The following is an 18,668-nucleotide window of genomic DNA, read 5'->3' as shown; positions in this document are numbered from 1 at the left end:
TACAATTCTGACCACTGTCCCTTTATGAGGTTGTAACTCTGGAACGCTTCAACGGATCTTGGCAATTCTGACACTGTTTTCTTGTGACATATTGTACTTCATGTTAGTGGTAAAATTTATTCGATATAACTTGCGTTTATTTGAGAAAAAAACTGAAATTTGGCAAAAATTTTGAAAATTTCGCAATTTTCCAACTTTGAATTTTTATGCCCTTAAATCACAGAAATATGTCACGCAAAATACTTAATAAGTAACATTTCCCACATGTCTACTTTACATCAGCACAATTTTGGAACCAACATTTTTTTTTGTTAGGGAGTTATAAGGGTTAAAAGTTGACCAGCAATTTCTCATTTTTACAACACCATTTTTTTTTAGGGACCGCATCTCATTTGAAGTCATTTTGAAGGGTCTATATGATAGAAAATACCCAAGTGTGACACCATTCTAAAAACTGCACCCCTCAAGGTACTCAAAACCACATTCAAGAAGTTTATTAACCCTTCAGGTGTTTCACAGGAAGTTTTGGAATGTTTAAATAAAAATGAACATTTAACTTTTTTTCACACAATTTATTTCAGCTCCAATTTGTTTTATTTTACCAAGGGTAACAGGAGAAAATGGACCCCCAAAGTTGTTGTACAATTTGTCCTGAGTACGCTGATACCCCATATGTGGGGGTAAACCACTGTTTGGGCGCATGGCAGAGCTCGGAAGGAAAGGAGCGCCATTTGACTTTTCAATGCAAAATTGACTGGAATTGAGATGGGACGCCATGTTGCATTTGGAGAGCCCCTGATGTGCCTAAACATTGAAACCCACCACAAGTGACACCATTTTGGAAAGTAAACCCCTTAAGGAACTTATCTAGATGTGTGGTGAGCACTTTGACCCAACAAGTGATTCACAGAAGTTTATAGTGCAGAGCCGTAAAAAAAATAATCATATTTTTTCACAAAAATGATCTTTTCGCCCCCAATTTTTTATTTTCCCAGGGGTAAGAGAAGAAATTAGACCAGAAAAGTTGTTGTGCAAGTTGTCCTGAGTACGCTGATACCCCATATGTGGAGGTAAACCACTGTTTGGGAGCATAGCAGAGCTCTGAAGTGAAGGAGCGCCATTTTACTTTTCAATGCAAAATTGACTGGAATTAAGATGGGACGTCATGTTGCGTTTGGAGAGCCCCTGATGTGCCTAAACATTAAAACCCCCCACAAGTGACACCATTTTGGAAACTAGACCTCCCAAGGAACTTATCTAGATGTGTTGTGAGAACTTTGAACCCCCAAGTGTTTCACTACAGTTTATAACGCAGAGCCGTGAAAATAAAAAATCTTATTTTTCCCACAAAAATGATTTTTAACCCCCCAAATTTTTATTTTCCCAAGGATAAAAAGAGAACTTGGACCCCAAAAGTTGTTGTCCAATTTGTCCCGAGTACGCTGATACCCCATATGTTGGGGTAAACCCCTGTTTTGGCGCACGGGAGAGCTCGGAAGGGAAGGAGCACTGTTTTACTTTTTCAACGCAGAATTGGCTGGAATTGAGATCGGACGCCATGTCACGTTTGGAGAGCCCCTGATGTGCCTGAACAGTGGAAACTCCCCAATTCTACCTGAAACCCTAATCCAACAACACCCCTAACCTTAATCCCAACGGTAACCCTAACCACACCCCTAACCCTGACACACCCCTAATTCTAATCCCAACCCTAATACCAACCGTAAATGTAATCCAAACCCTAACTTTAGCCCCAACCCTAACCCCAGCCCTAACCCTAGCCCCAACCCTAACCCTAGCCCCAACCCTAGCCCTAACCCTAGCCCCAACCCTAACCCTAGCCGTAACCCTAGCCCTAATGGGAAAATGGAAATAAATACATTTTTTTAATTTTATTATTTTTCCCTAACTAAGGGGGTCATCACCCCCTTAGTTAGGGAAAAATAATAAAATTAAAAAAATGGGGGGTTTGATTTACTTTTATAGCATTTTTTATATCGGATTTTTTATGATTGGCAGCTGTCACACACTAAAAGACGCTTTTTTATAGCAAAAAAGTTTTTGTGTCTCCACATTTTGAGACCTATAATTTTTCCATATTTTGGTCCACAGAGTCATGTGAGGTCTTGTTTTTTGCGGGACGAGTTGACGTTTTTATTGGTAACATTTTCGGACATGTGACCGTTTTTATTCCGATTTTTGTGAGGCCGAATGACCAAAAACCAGCTATTCATGAATTTCTTTTGGGGGAGGCGTTTATACCGTTCCGCGTTTGGTAAAATTGATAAAGCAGTTTTATTCGTCGGGTCAGTACGATTACAGCGATATCTCATTTATATCATTTTTTTTGTTTTGGCGCTTTTATACGATAAAAGCTATTTTATAGAAAAAATAATTATTTTGGCATCGCTTTATTCTGAGGACTATAACTTTTTTATTTTTTTGCTTATGATGCTGTGTGGCGGCTCGTTTTTGCGGGACAAGATGACGTTTTCAGCGGTACCATGGTTATTTATATCCGTCTTTTTGATCGTGTGTTATTCCACTTTTTGTTTGGCGGTATGATAATAAAGCGTTGTTTTTTGGCTCTTTTTTTTTTTCTTTCTTACGGTGTTCACTGAAGGGGTTAACTAGTGGGACAGTTTTATAGGTTGGGTCATTACGGACGCGGCGATACTAAATATGTGTACTTTTATTGTTTTTTTGTTTTTTTTTTAGATAAAGAAATGTATTTATGGGAATATTTTTTTTTTTTCTTTATTTAGGAATTTTTTTTTTTTTTTTTTTTACACATGTGGAATTTTTTTTTTTTTACTTTGTCCCGGGGGGGACATCACAGATCGCCGATCTTACAGTTTGCATAGCACTCTGTGAGATCGGCGATCTCACTCATCGCTGCAGGCTTACAGAGCTGCAGCTGCAGCCTGCTCCTGACCCGGAAGTACTCCCTGCAGGACCCGGATGCAGCCCCGCGGCCATTTTGGATCCGGGGACTGCAGGGAGAAGATGCTCAGTACAAGGTGAGTACATTCCCTTGTACCGATCGTCTCAGGGAAGCCCGCAGGGAGCCCCCTCCCTGCGTGATGTTTCCCTGTACCGCCGACACACTGCGATCATGTTTGATCGCGGTGTGCCAGGGGTTAATGTGCCGGGGGCGGTCCGTGACCGCTCCTGGCACATAGTGCCGGAGGTCAGCTGCGATAGGCAGCTGACACCCGGCCGCGATCGGCCGCGCTCCCCCCGTGAGTGCGGCCGATCGCGCTGGACGTACTATCCCGTCGGTGGTCATACGGGCCCACCCCACCTCGACGGGATAGTACGTCCAATGTCAGAAAGGGGTTAAACCAATCGAGTGTTGCTTTAGCAGTACTGCATTGTCTTGTTGGAAGGTGAACCTCCGCTCCAGTCTCAAATCGCTGACAGACTGAAACAGGTTTTGTTCAAGAATATCCATGTGTTTCGCACCATCAATCTTCCCCTTGACTCTGACCATTTTCTCTGTCCCTGCTGCCTAAAAGCATCACCACAGCATGTTGCTGCCACCACCATGTTTCACTGTGGGGATGGCGTTATTGGGGTAATAAGCTGTGTTGGTTTGGCACCAGACATAACATTTACTTTGGTGGCCAAAAAGTTCAAATTTAGTCTCATCTGACCACAGCACCTGCCTCCATACATTTGGGGAGTTTCCCACAGTTTTTTTTAGCAAACTCAAAATGATCCATACAATTTTGGTATGTAAGTAAAGGCTTTTTTTTTTTTTGCCCACTCTTTCAAAAAGGCCACCTCTATGGAGTGTACTGCTTATTGTGGTCTGGACAGATACTCCAGTCTCTGCTTGGGATTCAGCAGCTCCTTCAGTGTTACCATTTGCTACCTCTCTGATTAATGTCCTGCTTGATCGGGCTGAGTTTTGGTGGGCGGCCTCTCTTGGCAGGTGTGTTGTGGTACAAAGTGATTTTGATGATAATGTGTTTGGTGCTCCAGGGAATCATCTGAGATTGAGATTTTTTATTTTTTTTTATAACCCAACCCCGACTTATACTTGTCAACAACTTTGTCCCTGACTATTTGGAGATCTCCTTGCTCTTCATGGTGTTGTTAGTTTAGTACTGCCTATTGCTTAATGGTGTTGCAGCCTATGTGGCCAATAGGTGCGTATATACTGACAGACCATGTGACACTTAGATTGCAAACTTCCTTTCACTAAGCATGTGACTTTTGAAGGTAATTGCTTGTACCAGAAATTTTTGGAGGCTTCATAGCAAAAGGTGTGAATATAGTACACATGCCAATTTTTACTTATTTGATCCCATAAATTTAAAGGGGTATTCCACCACTAGGACAACCCCTTGGTCCAAATGTTTGGCCCCCATAAAATAATAAAACCGATACTCGCCTCCCGTGGCAGCGCCGTTCTCGCGGTGTTGGCACTCGTCTTCGGGCTCCAGTGCTTCTGTTGTGACGCCAGCACCCTATCAATGCTGTTGTTACTGTTCCAGCTTTCAGATAAATGGATTATGAAGTTGAAGTCCGGGCTGCAGCTGATCTCAGACTCTCTTCCTGCTCAATTCGACAAGATGGGACAGTGTTGCCAGCGCTGATTGGGCGCCGGCGTCACAGGTCACAACAACAGCATGGGAATGCCGACACAGCAGGGACAGCGCCATCATGGGAGGTGAGTATATGCTTTATTATTTTATGGTGGCCAAGCAAGGGACATGAGAAGTTGTTCAAATAGTGAACAACTTCTTTAATTTATTCCTATATTTTTCTCATTTCACCAATTTAGACTATTAGTGCTGGTGCATCACCCACTAATCCGATTAAAAAATTATTTAAACACAGATTGTAATATAACATTATGGGTACAAAGCTAAGGGGGTGAATACTTTAGCAAGTCACTTTATATCAGATGTGGCTTGTAAATTAAAACCCTCCCCAGCTCATTGATACTTGCTCTGCAAGCACACACTGCAAAACAGGCTAAGAATCAATGTGATGAGGAGTAATTCTATAATGAGCGATAATTGCAATCACTCTCTGCACCGCCTCAATGACTGGAAGCAATTGTCTATTTGAAGAGTAAAGGTACCTTCACACTAAACGATATCGCTAGCGATCCGTGACGTTGCAGCGTCCTGGCTAGCGATATCGTTGAGTTTGACAGGCAGCAGCGATCAGGATCCTGCTGTGATATCGCTGGTCGTTGGTTAAAGTTCAGAACTTTATTTGGTCGTCAGATCGCCGTGTATCGTTGTGTTTGACAGCAAAAGCAACGATACCAGCGATGTTTTACAATGGTAACCAGGGTAAATATCGGGTTACTAAGCGCAGGGCCGCGCTTAGTAACCCGATGTTTACCCTGGTTACCAGTGTAAAATGTAAAAAAACAAACAGTACATACTCGCCTTCGCGTCCCCGGGCGTCCGCTTCCTGCACTGACTGAGCGCCGGCCGTAAAGTGAAAGCACAGCACAGCGGTGACGTCACCGCTCTGCTGTTAGGGCCGGCACTCAGTCAGTGCAGGAAGCGGACTACGGGGGACGCGAAGGTGAGTATGTACTGTTTGTTTTTTTACATTTTACACTGATAACCAGGGTAAACATCGGGTTACTAAGCGCGGCCCTGCGCTTAGCAACCCGATGTTTACCCTGGTTACCCGGGGACCTCGGCATCGTTGGTCGCTGGAGAGCTGTCTGTGTGACAGCTCTCCAGCGACCAAACCGCGACGCTGCAGCGATCGGCATAGTTGTCTGTATCGCTGCAGCGTCGCTTAATGTGATGGTACCTTAAGACTTAATTTTCTCCCTGTAGCCACAGTTCCAGTAAACCTGGCTTACATGATTTACCTAAAGTCTGCAACTATATGTCCAGGTAAGTAATGTTTCTGGAGGTGACTGGTTCCCTTGAATTTCCTACAGCCAGGATTCACAGAGATTACAGGTGCTGGTTTCCTAGCAGAGTAAACCCTATGTCTAAACTAAAGCTGTGAGCAAGGGCCTATGACTGTCCAACCAGTTGTGCACAGCTTCCAGGGGCTACGGTTTCATAGACATTTGCTACTGGCACCTACAGGAGCAAAGAAGGCTTGCTAGGCTACAAAGAAGCAGAGTGCCTTCTAGGTTGAGGTGTTTCCTAAATTCTACATTTGTTATCCATCCTTGACTCCAACCAGGGAGAAATGATTTGCTTTTGAAACTGTTAAACTGTAAAGCGCTGCGGAATATGTTGGCGTTATATAAATGAAGATTATTATTATTATTATATGTCTGCCTAGGCCTCTTGAAGAGCCTAGGTTGGTTTCCTCCCTCTCTGCTGCAAAATATAATTTTTTTCACTAAGTGTATAACTGTATGGATCTTTGTTTTCTTCCTGACAGGTGATATGTGGATTGATGGCATGTAGCCTCTTCTGGCCTCTTTGGTTCCATGTCGTAAAGCAGAGAGATGGTGCAGCGAAGTGGCACTTATGGGCCCTGAATTCTAAGAATATTCTTCATCCATGGCCTCATTAAGGTAAAAAAGTCTTAGTCTATTAATATCTAAATGACAAACAAATATTTTTGGGGTCTGACTATCCTTATATTACATGAATGGCCAGTTATTTGAATGGTCACTATGTACATTTCCTCTGTAGCAGCAGCAGCTGCAGTAGTAATACCTGCCTGACTGCCACTTACAAATTGGTTGTTTGCCTTGGGTGACAGAAGTAAGACTACTGCATCGGTCATTCTTCCTCTTAATCTGAATGCTGCTGTGAGGGCTAGCAGGTCCCTTGTGTATTTTTTATTTTTTTTATTTTTCCCCCTTAAAGGGAACCTGTCAGCTGAATTTGGCGGGACAGGTTTGCGGTCATATGGGCGGGGTTTTCGGGTGTTTGATTCACCCTTTCCTTACCCGCTGGCTGCATGCTGGCCGCAATATTTGATTGAAGTTCATGCTCTGTCCTCGGACATAGTGCGCCGGCGCATGCGCACTAATGCTTTTCGGCTTTGCCTGCAGATGGGCAAAGCATACTGCGCGTGCGCAAGGCAAGATTGCCTTGCACAGGCGTCTACTACGGAGGACAGAGCATGAACTTCAATCAAATATTGCGGCCAGCATGCAGCCAGCGGGTAAGGAAAGGGTGAATCAAACACCCGAAAACCCCGCCCATATGACCGCAAACCTGTCCCGCCAAATTCAGCTGACAGGTTCCCTTTAAAAATAATCCCATCTTGCTTTGGCGATCTGTGCTACAGATGTGTTGATGCTCAGCTGCTTTGTGTGTAATATCTTAAGGGCTTGTTTCCATTTGCGAGAAACACGTCCGTGTCTCGCATGTGGAAACCAAGCTCTGGTGCCGGCACTTGGGAGCGGAGAGTGCGGCCGCATAGGAACACATGGAGCTGCACAGCTCCGCTCCAAAGTGCCGGAGCCAGAGCTTGGTTTCCACATGCGAGACACGGACGTGTTTCTCGCAAGTGGAAACAAGCCCTTATGCTCGACAACTGAAGGTTCTGCCATTTCCTAGAAGGCTGTTCTCTAAAAACCGTCCAAAATCTTCAGTTACCCTTAGCGAGTTAATTCCCTTGTCCATTTTTTTCACAGTCTAAAAATGAGGAGCCCTGTCAAATATATGCTTATGTTTCATTTACTAATTTTGCAAATGTAAATTTCATATTTGCCAGTCCAAGTCAACCTGCTTCGCCTGAGAACGTCCATTACCCTGCTGCAGTCTGCCGATGATATCACTACTTTTTAATGTGTACCAATACCCCTCCTCCTGATAAAGCTTTCTTCCTGTTTGTTGGGTAATAAGCCAGGATTTCATAAGCCATGGAGCCGGTCAAGGGTTGCCTCCCTACTTGGTAGAACTGTCAAACAGGACTAGATATCACATAAGACCACTGGCCCTCCTTTCTGCAGTTTAATCTCTTTTCTCTCTCTGGTTTTGCTTGAAGATCTTGGAAAGGTTAGTAGAGGCCAAATCGGGGGTTTTTCTTTTAGCAAAGTTCCATTCCAGATCTTCAGGCTCGTGCTCTCTTCAGATGGAAGAAATGTCCACTCACCTTTTGATCAGCCTATCCTACTAACTCAGCCACGTGCTCCAGTGTTATACTGAGATGTCTCCATTCTGCATTGATTCTTGCTATAATTGCTCACCATTCACTGACTGGTCCTAATCATAGGTGCTAGTCCCCATGGACGTTATACAACCAAAGGCCCGTGGATTCCTCAGTAAGTTCTCCTGGTTATAAACATTTTGGAGCTCAGTTCAATTTTCCTCTTTTTATTTCGCTAGCAAGAAATTATAGTGGAATACCCACTCCACGCCCTAACAGACAAGCTCACAGCTATCTGACATATGTGTGCCATTCAAAGCCATTTTACAGAAGCCATGTTAACCTTTCTTGTGCAGTGATGGTGAACTTTTTTCATGTGGTCATAAATTAGCATAGAAGTGTTCTTGAGAAGATAAAGGGTAAAATACCATGTCATTAAAAGAGCTCGTGAACCATTATAGCTGATTTAAAAAAAAATAAAAAAAAAAAAAAAACCTCTTCAACCAAAAATGAAAGCATAGAATGCAAAATATTTCCCCAGCTGTGTCCATATACTTCAACAAATGTGTTGGCTTTATAAATCTTTCATCCCCCATCCAAAATTTAGTTTAAACCAATGAAACAAGAATGATTTAAATAGCTCGACACAGCTAATATAACAAGTGGTTTCTCCAAGTTTAACGAAAAATGCCACATTTAGTGACTATAGCTTTAGGTCTCCAAATAATTCAACTCCTTCATAACAAGAGTCTTTTCTACTTAGTGAACCCTTTTGGCTTTCATGACCTGTTGCACTTTTTTTGCACACCAGCTTCTGGCAACGTTCTTGAGAACTCTCATTTCTCATGAGTAAGAGCCTCCAGTTCTCAAACATTCTTGGTTTTGCTGTCTGCAATCACCATTTTCAAATCCTCCCAAATATTTTCTTTGGGTTTCTAGTCCAGAAACCTCCAGGACTTCTGAATTGGAGCCTTAGTGGGCATTGAGGTATGCTTGTGATCACTGTTGGAAGGTCCTATTATGTCTAAACTTCAGCTTCCTCACAGAAGGCTTGACATTTTATCCTAGGATTTCCTGATACATGATTGAATCCATATTTTCTTCTACACACTACAAGTTTCCAGTGTCAAAGGAGGCAAAGTAGCCCCAGAGTGTCACTGACCCACTGCCTTGATTCACTGTAAACAGCGCAGTTATTTGAGTTTTTTTGGTCACTTGCATCGGCGATGGCTTCCTCTTTCTGCCATTTCCAAATAGTTTAGTCAGTGTTTCTTTAAATTTGAATTTGCCAACTTTATTTCCAACTCTATCTCTAGGAATATTCAATTCTTTTTGATATCTTGATATGTTTTTACATCTCTTTTTTTTACTTCTCAATTTGAACCACACTCTAGACAACTCAAAAATATTTGTGAACTGGAGGCCATTGCCCACCAGAAATGAACTAACCATTTTCAGGAATGCTGATAGAAGTTGGTTTCTGGCTGTGCATCATGTTTGTAGCAGGTCACAGTGGCCAAAGTGGCCCTCTACTAAGTACTAAGAATGTGTGTCATGACAAGGATGAATAATTAAGCCTGCAACAGTCATTACAAATGGTATTTTAAGATAAATGTGATGAAAACCACTTGTTATATTAGGTTAAGGTATTCAAATTCTTCTTGGTTATTGCAAACAGCAGGAAGTTTGTACATTTTGCTAATAAGCCTAGTTTGCTAAAGGTAGTTGAATAATTTTGATTGCATCAAGAAACTACTTGTAATCAGACTGATAAGGAAGGCTTAGGCCATGTGCACACGTTCAGGATTTTTCGCGTTTTTTTCGCGTTGTTTCGCTATAAAAACGTGATAAAAACGCGAAAAAAACGCTTACATATGCCTCCTATTATTTACAGGGTATTCCGCATTTTTTGTGCAAATGTTGCATTTTTTTCCGCGAAAAAATCGCATCGCGGAAAAAAAAGCAACATGTTCATTAAAAATGCGGAATTGCGGGGATTCCGCACACCTAGGAGTGCATTGATCTGCTTACTTCCCGCACGGGGCTGTGCCCACCATGCGGGAAGTAAGCAGATTATGTGCGGTTGGTACCCAGGGTGGAGGAGAGGAGACTCTCCTCCACGGACTGGGCACCATATAATTGGTAAAAAAAAAAGAATTAAAATAAAAAATAGTGATATACTCACCCTCTAATGTCTCCCGAAGTGTTCCCGCCTCTCCGGTGCATGCTCTCTCTTCCGTTCCTATAGATGGTGTGGTTCAGGACCTGTGGTGACGTCGCTGTCTTGTGATTGGTCGCGTGACCGCTCATGTGACTCACGTGACCAATCACAAGCCGCGACGTCATCGAAGGTCCTGAACCACACCGGCATCTATAGGAACGGACGCCGCTGAGATCGGCTGTCTGCAGAGGGTGAGTATAACCATTTTTTTATTTTTTTTATTATTTTTAAACATTCTATCTTTTACTATAGATGCTGCATAAGCAGCATCTATAGTAAAAAGTTGGTCACACTTGTCAAACAGTGTGACCAACTTGTCAGTCAGTTTTCCAAGCGATGCTACAGATTGCTTGGAAAACTTTAGCATTCTGCAAGCTAATTACGCTTGCAGAATGCTAAAAAAAACCGCAAAAAAAAAATGCGGATTTCTTGCAGAAAATTTCCGGTTTTCTTCAGGAAATTTCTGCAAGAAATCCGGACGTGTGCACATACCCTAATCTTTAAGGCAATCTACCATGTCCCTAAGCGCTATTAATCTGCAAATATAGGGTTAATTTGCAGGTTAATAGCATTACAGTCTTGTCTTTCTGGCTTACTGAAAGCATGGCTACCAGGAGAAAACGAGCCTTATTCCTCCAGGGAACCGCCAGCTTTCAGTCATAGAGGCATGCAAGGAGTGGCTACAGTCACCGCTGAGGACACAGTGAGCGCCAGCTGTAAGTATGCCTGGCACTTTGACAGCTCGCGCTACATAGATTTGCCGTGGCTAGAGTTATCGGATGTGACAGGTTTCCTCGTACTGTATAAAAGGGTAAATGTATTAGTATCTTGCTTTACATGTCAGATGTGGTATAGTTTCAGGAGTAAAGTCTGCAAAACACACTACAGATTCCTTACCATGTTGTACAGGAGGTGCCTGCCTCTATTAGCTGGGTAGCTCTAATTCCTGTTATCATTGATGCTGTTAAACCACTCTGATTCTCTCTGTTCCTGATTTACCTCACTTTTAGATACCATCAAGCTAATCTTGATGTTGAATTCACTTTCTGCTTCTGTGCACTGTCTGCTTCTGTACAGTACCCTGCCTAACCAATTTTTTATCTTCTGCCATCTACATAAGTATAGCAGTCTGCACATAGGGCAGATGAATTATCTTCTGCCTTATGCTTCAACAGAGTAGCATTTGCAGATTAAGATCACTAATCTATTAGCAGAAGGAGAAAACATAGCTCGGCTCTGCCTTTCCTAGTAATTCTAAATGTAAATGAACAGAAGTCAGCAGGTGGACTGACGACCGGGGACGGAATTCTGTATGGTAGATGGGACCTGGGATATATAGTAAACTGCGCCCAGACCACCATTATAATTCAATCTCACATTTGGAGGTTCTCTACTTCCTCGCCTTCAAATAGCCAGATCCGATAATTTGCAGGGAAATATTCATATTGACATTTCTTATATCTTTTGCAAAACAATCCTTGTGTCCTAAACCATGTTACAAAGATAAGCTATATACGATAGAAAAAATTAAGCAGTGTTAAATAAAGGAAAGCTGTCAAACTTTAAATTGAATTTTGAAGTTGTGAATTGGGGTGTGACAATGCAGTCCTAAATTCTCAGTCTCACAATATATTTCTTGCCTAACATCACCTTCCTAAGGCTGATTTTACAAGTCAGTGGCTATGTACCAAAGAAAATGCCTTGTCAATCAGCTATGGGAGGGAACTACAAGGTAGGAAATCTAGTGTCAGGCTAATACGCTAGAAGTGAATTGTTGCACACCTTTACACTTCCAGATATAACTTCAAATCGTGATTTTTCACTGCTGGAGCAGTGCTTTGGGGGTCATAAAGGAACTGACTGGCTTATCTTTTAAAGGGCTAAACAATCATATTATTGGTTTTTGGGTTGGGGTAATAGTGTATATTCACCCTTCTTTTAACGGCCCCACCAGTTTGCTGCACAAGACAAATGGGAAACTGTTGATACAAAAGTGGCGTGGAGTAACGATTTTGGCATTTTGGTGGATTGCCTTTTCCAAAAGCCTAATGACTTTTTAGTGCAAAAGTCACATGTTCCATTAAAATATCACAAAAATTATGCCAAATCACCTGGGAGGGGGCGACATGAATACAGCCGCTCCTCATTTTACAATGTCACAATTAATTGATCACGTAAAAACATCTTGAAACCTGAAACGTGCTAACGTTGGAAAACATTGAACAAAAAAACTAGATGAAAACATAAATCGGTCTTAATAAAAGGCGTAAATAAAAAAAAAAAAAAAAAAAAAAAAAGGTGCAAATGAAAAGCAGGTGAAACACACTGTAAACTAGACAAAAAAGGCACAAATCAATAATGAATTGAGCTTGAAGATTATAAAGTGAAAATCCAATACACTTCATCTGGCAATTGTACCTTAATACAGTGTGCATCAGCCCTATCCATTTTCTCTGGAATAAGCTATCTTGGGTCAGAGATCCTATGATGTTCTCTTCATATATCCATACCTGATTGTGGCAAGAACCATCCATTCGCTCCAACAACAATCTGCTTGTCTGCCAACTCAACTCCCACCTGGTTAAGTTGCTAAAGTGGCAGTCACTGTTGCACCACTTTCACTGTTTTTCGGGAAATGACGATCATGTGCTCAGCCTTGCTTGAAGATACCCAGATGATAAAAAGCCATTGCTTCACTTTTCAAACAACAAGACTGTTGCTACTCCCCAAAAAAGGGATAATTCTTCAAACCTCATTTGTCAAAATGTCATGACTTCTTCTGAGTCCACCTCCTGTGTATCAACACTGGCTCAGCCGGCATCCGCATAATAAAGCCATATATGTTGCGGTCACTTTGACTTTACTAAGATTGTGTTTGTGTTTAGAGCTTGAAAAGAGCTTGGATACAGTCCTAGAAGTCTTCACTGTCATACATTTCTTTTCAGTGCTATTGGAGGCTTTACAGTACTTGGCGATTTGCGACAAATCAATATATATAATTTTAGTTTTTTGTTTAACACCAACTTGTGTATTACTGTCTGTATTTAGTACAGCCTTAATCGTACTGACCCCTTTCTGAATGTTTAGTTCATTTGTGTTCTGTTTTGTTTTGTTTTTTTTCTGCAATGTATGGTGTAAACTAGTCTTGCAAAAAATCAAGCCCTCACCTGCAATGCATACAGAAACTTTCGGAGGGAGAGTAAAAAAAACAACTGGCTCTGGTGAGATGGGGTTAAAATTAGTTGTAAAAAAAACAAAACCCTGTATTTACACAAAAGGTAAAAAACATAAGATCACATGTACTCCTAACAATCATTTGAATAGGGGTACCAAGACCAGTTCCAATTACAAGACCCATTTTAACTCTTTTTGCAGTGCTGTGAGCAAGCACCCTACTGCTCCTTTCAAAATCCAATTTTGTTTTCACTGGTATACCACCAACCCATGGAATAGATAATCACTTACTGATTACTACTGTTACCCACACCAAACTCAGAATGGAGACCTTGTATTCTTGTCAGGGCACTTTTATCCCAAGAAATTTGGCATGCGCACTGATGCTGTATTTTGACTGGGTGAAAATTCACCATTCTGCCGATCAGTGGAAGGTGTCTGCAGTCGGACCCCCTCCAATCAACAATCGCTAGATGGGTGATAACTTGTTCTCACCATAAAACCCCCTTAACCATCATTATTATGAAACTGCATAAAAATCTTAAGACAGAGATAATTCTTGTAAAAGTTAACTTTATTTTTTGTACTTCTTGATTTTAGAGGAAAACTGATGTGCTGATATCATGGGAAGCTGCTGCAGCTGTCGAGACGGGCTCCCAGAAAATCATCCAACCAAGTTCAAAGTAAATTACTGTCTCACCAAAGTGTGCAGTAGAGTTGTGCTTTTTGAACAAATAAAAATTAATGAGTTGACCGCTAAATTTCTTAAAAACTGCCTCTAAATTTAAAAGGAACATTTAAGTGGAAAATTGGCATCTAAATAGGAAAATAACCATGACTGAGGAGTTATCCATTTTTGGGTGAAGTTGAAGATGACAAAATAAACTGGCTTCAGAATTAAATATTGTATAATTAAATTTTATTAATTGCATAGCTTGATGATAATTATTTTTATAGGATTTCAGGGATGTTTAAAAAGAACCTTTCACCATGAAAATGCCATCCAATCTGCAAACTCCATGTTATAGAGCAGGGGTGGAACAGATTGGTTTATAGTTTTGTTAAAATACAGGATATAATTAATGATTTCTAATAATCAAAACCTCTGCTGTCCGGGATTTTTGGTCCAGTGGGCTTTATCTATATGAACACTTACACAAAGAAGGTGGTCAGTCACTGATTGGAATCGCCCACCGGACTGAAAATCCCAGAAAGAGCAGAGAATTAAATGATTAAAATACTAGTTATACTAAATTATTTCTCCTAAAACTATGCATGTTGCATGGTGCCATTTCAGGCACTGCCAGTAGGCAATGATATAGTGAGTATAGTTGGCACATATTGCAGTTCAACACTGTATAGCACAAGGGTTTCTTCTTTGAGTGATTCTCCTCTTTACGGTCACATCTATCAACATATGTAAGTAAAGTGTTTTCAGTGGTTTAACTGGTGTTAGTCTTATTTGGGACTTGCTGGAGTCCACCCTGGTACACAGCTTACACCTATATATTACACTGCATTTTCATGGTGACCAATTCTCTTTAACAATTTTAATTGTAGACACATGCAAAGTTATAACCACCTAAGGCCTTTTATTTACCTTTTTACTGCACTAACTGTATTTGCTAGTTATTGTACGTCAGCTATTTATAAATTGTGGTTAACATGATTAAAAGATAACTCGATTATGTTTGCAATAGCTCATCTACTGTCGGGCATTTAAATGGGTTATCTGTGACTTTTAGTATTTTTGCGTATGTGACTAAGAACTAACCGGCAGGTAGTTGCTAACTTTCTAGCTACGTTTTCTACTCCTGACAGCGGTTCCCCTGTTTCCACTGATGTCACGTTGACAGAGCAACTTCTTCTCTGCTGCTCTGCTCTGTTGACGGGGCATTTCTGATTATGTCATCCTGCAGGGAACTCCTGGGAGCCCGCTGACTAAGAGCTGCTCTGTTCACAAGAGGTGACATAGAGAAGGGGAATTGGCAGCTGAGCTGGCAGAGATCTTCCCCGCAGTTGCTTACTACCTGCCTATTATTTCTTAACCTTGTAGCCAAAAAATAAGTTCTGGAAAACCCCTTTAACTGCTTTCAAAATTGTGCTACTGTTTTGTCTTTGTAGGCAGTTGTACTTTTCATCTGTACGATATTTATTGCTATCTAACCAAATGTATTGAAGCAAGACGAAGGGGCTAAGGCCTCTTTCACACTAGCGTCGTACGACGCACGTTGCAATGCGTCGTTTTGGAAAAAAACCGCATCCTGCAAAATTACTTGCAGGATGCGTTTTTTCTCCATAGACTAACATTAGCGGCGCATTGCCACACGTCGCAACCGTCGTGCGACGGTTGTGTCGTGTTGCGTCGGACCGTCGGCACAAAAAAACGTTGCATGTAACGTTTTTTGGTGCGTCGTGTCCAGCATTTCCTTCCCGGAGCTCACAATGGGGCAGCGGATGCGTGGAAAAACTGCATCCGCTGCCCCCGTTGTGCGGCGCTTTCACAGTATGCGTCGGTACGTCGCAACGTCACATTACGACGTGCGTCGTACGACGCTAGTGTGAAAGTAGCCAAACACAGTAGGGAAAAAAAAAAGTGAACTCCATATCAGTTGAACACCATCAATTTTCTTGCAGGTAACCAATGTAGATGATGAGGGGACAGAGTTGGGCTCCGGAATTATGGAGCTAACACAGACTGAGCTGGTTTTACACACCAGGAAACGGGATGCTGTGAGATGGCCATACCTGTGCTTGCGGCGCTATGGATATGATTCTAATCTCTTCTCTTTTGAAAGTGGCCGACGATGTCAAACTGGGCAGGGTATGTTTCTGCTCAAGAGCCATAAGCTGATAAGGGCACATTCACATGATATTTTTTTCTCTACTAACTTTGTGTGCTAGGGACATTTCTATTTTATTACGCTGTTCTATGTCTGCTGTACATGTCTTGGTAAAATTACTCTTATAGTTTTGTCTTTCGCTTAGAAATACCCTTTTTTCAAAGCAATATCCATGAACCCTTCCCAGTCTGAGAATACCAGCCCTCAGCTGTCAGTTTTACATTGGCTGGCTATCAAAAATAGAGGGGTCCCACAACTGTTTTTTTAAATTATTTAAATAAATAATGAAAAAAATAAACCCACTACCGTGGGTTCCCCCCTAGGTTTGACAACCAGCCAAGCTAAAGCGGACTGCTGGGGTCTGGTATTCTCATCCTGGGAAGGGGCCATGGATTTTGGCCCTCCCTAGCCTTAAAATAGTAGCCTGAACCGCCCCCCAAAATTGTGTCTATTACACTGTGTTCCAAATTATTATGCAAATAATATTTCCTCATATTTTCTCTAATTTACCTATCTGAATTGCAGTCATTGTTATTTTCCAGTCATCTACTAGTATAATTGCAATGTTTTGGAAAAAACTGCCTATGAAAACAGTATCTTTTTAAAAAAAATAAACACTCAAAATGCATGTTCCAAATTATTATGCACAGCAGAGTTTTCAACCTTTTTTTTTATTTTGACCAAAAAAATGGTCAATTGTGAGGTTATAAGCATTATCAGCTTATTTCAAAATGAAATCAAACAGTTTTCAAGTGAAAACTTTATGCTAGGTGATGTTACATTTGCACATAGGACCCCTTGTTCAAAAGAAGCTTCTGAACTCTCTCGTCCATTGAATTTGTCAGTTTTTGGATGGTTTCTGCTTTGATTGTTTTGCATGTGGACAGAATACTCTCCCAGAGCTGTTGCTTAGATGTGAACTGCCTCCCGCCATCATAGACACTCCTTTTGATGATGCTCCAGAGGTTCTCAATGGGGTTGAGGTCAGGGGAAGATGGTGGCCACACCATAAGTTTGTCCTCTTTTATGCCCATAGCAGCCAGAGATGCAGATGTGTTTTTTGGAGCATGAGACAGTGCATTATCATGCATGAAAATGATATTGCTGCAGAAAGCACAGTTCTTCCTCTTGAACGATGGCAGGTTGTTTTAGAAACTCCACATAGATTATGGAGTTCATCTTTACCCCTTCAGGGATCATAAATCCAATCTCTCTCCCCATGATTCCAGCCCAAAACATTACTCCACCGCCTCCTTGTTGGTGCCTTAGCCGTGTTTTCATGGGGTGTCCATCAACCAGCCATCCTCCACTCCATCCATCTGGACCATCGAGCATTGCACGGCACTCATCGGTGAACAAAACAGTTTGGAAGTCAGTCTTCATGTATTGTTTGGCCCACTGGAGCCGTTTCTGCTTGTTGCAGTGGATAGAGGTGGTCGACAGGATGGCTTACGCACAGCTGCAAACCTCTGAAGGACCCTGCATCTTGTTGTTCTGGGGACTTTGGAGGCACCAGCAGCTTCAAAAACTTGTCTGCTGCTATGACAAGGCATTTTTTCAGCTGCTCTTTTAACCTTACACAATTGCCTGTTGGAAAGAGTCCTCAATTTTTTCCTTATCAGCACGCACACGTGTGTGCTGGAAATCAGCTACATACTTCTTGATTGTGCGATGATCACGATGAAGTGTCTTGGCAATGTTGATTGTAGTCATGCCTTGACCTAAATACTCCACAATTTGTTGCTTCTCAGCAGCCGACACATCCTTTTTCTTTCCCAGTTTGGCAATAAATGTAGGCTGCTTAATAATGTGGAACAGCTTTCTTAAGTAGTCTTGCCTTTATTTGGACACACCGGCCAAACTAATTTGCACAGGTATCTGCAATTGCTTTCAGTGATATAAAGAGCCCTGACACACATCACCATCAATAAGTTTAAATGACAAACAAAAAAATTCTAACCTTCTCACTCCTAAACTCTATGTGCATAATAATTTGGAACACAGTGTAGATGCGCCAATTCTGCCGCAGTGGCAAGTGGGGTAATATCTGTGGGGCTGATGTCAGTTTCGTAATTTCAGTTGACATCAAGCACAGAGGTTAGTAATGGAACAAAGTCTATAAGACACGCCCATTACTAACCCAATAGTAAAAATTCAATAAAGACACCCAGAGAAACTCATTTATTTGAAATAAACACTCCGCATCCTCTTTTTATCCATTTATTACTGTAAAATTAAAACTAATAAAACACCATATTCCTCACCGGTACGCCAATAATCCATTTGTCCCATGAAGAGGCCAACCTTGCTCCATCTGAATTGCATGGCTGAGCAGTGGCATGATGCGACCACTCAATCGTGAATGCTGGAGACACAGACTGAAC

The 18,668-nt window shown here is 41.7% G+C and overlaps 1 protein-coding gene across 2 annotated transcripts in view; it reads left to right on the top strand.

Annotated features, from left to right (window-relative positions):
* Window positions 1-18,668, top strand: part of FRS3 (fibroblast growth factor receptor substrate 3) — a 65,431-nt gene that overhangs the window by 13,339 nt on the left and 33,424 nt on the right. For both annotated transcript variants that reach the window (XM_077295289.1, XM_077295290.1), the window contains exons 2-4: window positions 6,382-6,517; window positions 14,042-14,124; window positions 16,079-16,265. In XM_077295289.1, the coding sequence (XP_077151404.1) occupies window positions 14,065-14,124; window positions 16,079-16,265 (247 nt within the window). In that variant the 5' untranslated portion in view covers window positions 6,382-6,517; window positions 14,042-14,064. The remainder of the gene's footprint in view (window positions 1-6,381; window positions 6,518-14,041; window positions 14,125-16,078; window positions 16,266-18,668) is intronic.

The sequence above is a fragment of the Ranitomeya variabilis genome, chromosome 3 (genome assembly GCF_051348905.1).
Source record: "Ranitomeya variabilis isolate aRanVar5 chromosome 3, aRanVar5.hap1, whole genome shotgun sequence".
Classification (NCBI taxonomy): Eukaryota; Metazoa; Chordata; class Amphibia; order Anura; family Dendrobatidae; genus Ranitomeya; species Ranitomeya variabilis.
The sequence above is the reverse complement of the archived record's forward strand: the minus strand, read 5'-3'. Positions and strand labels throughout refer to the sequence as shown.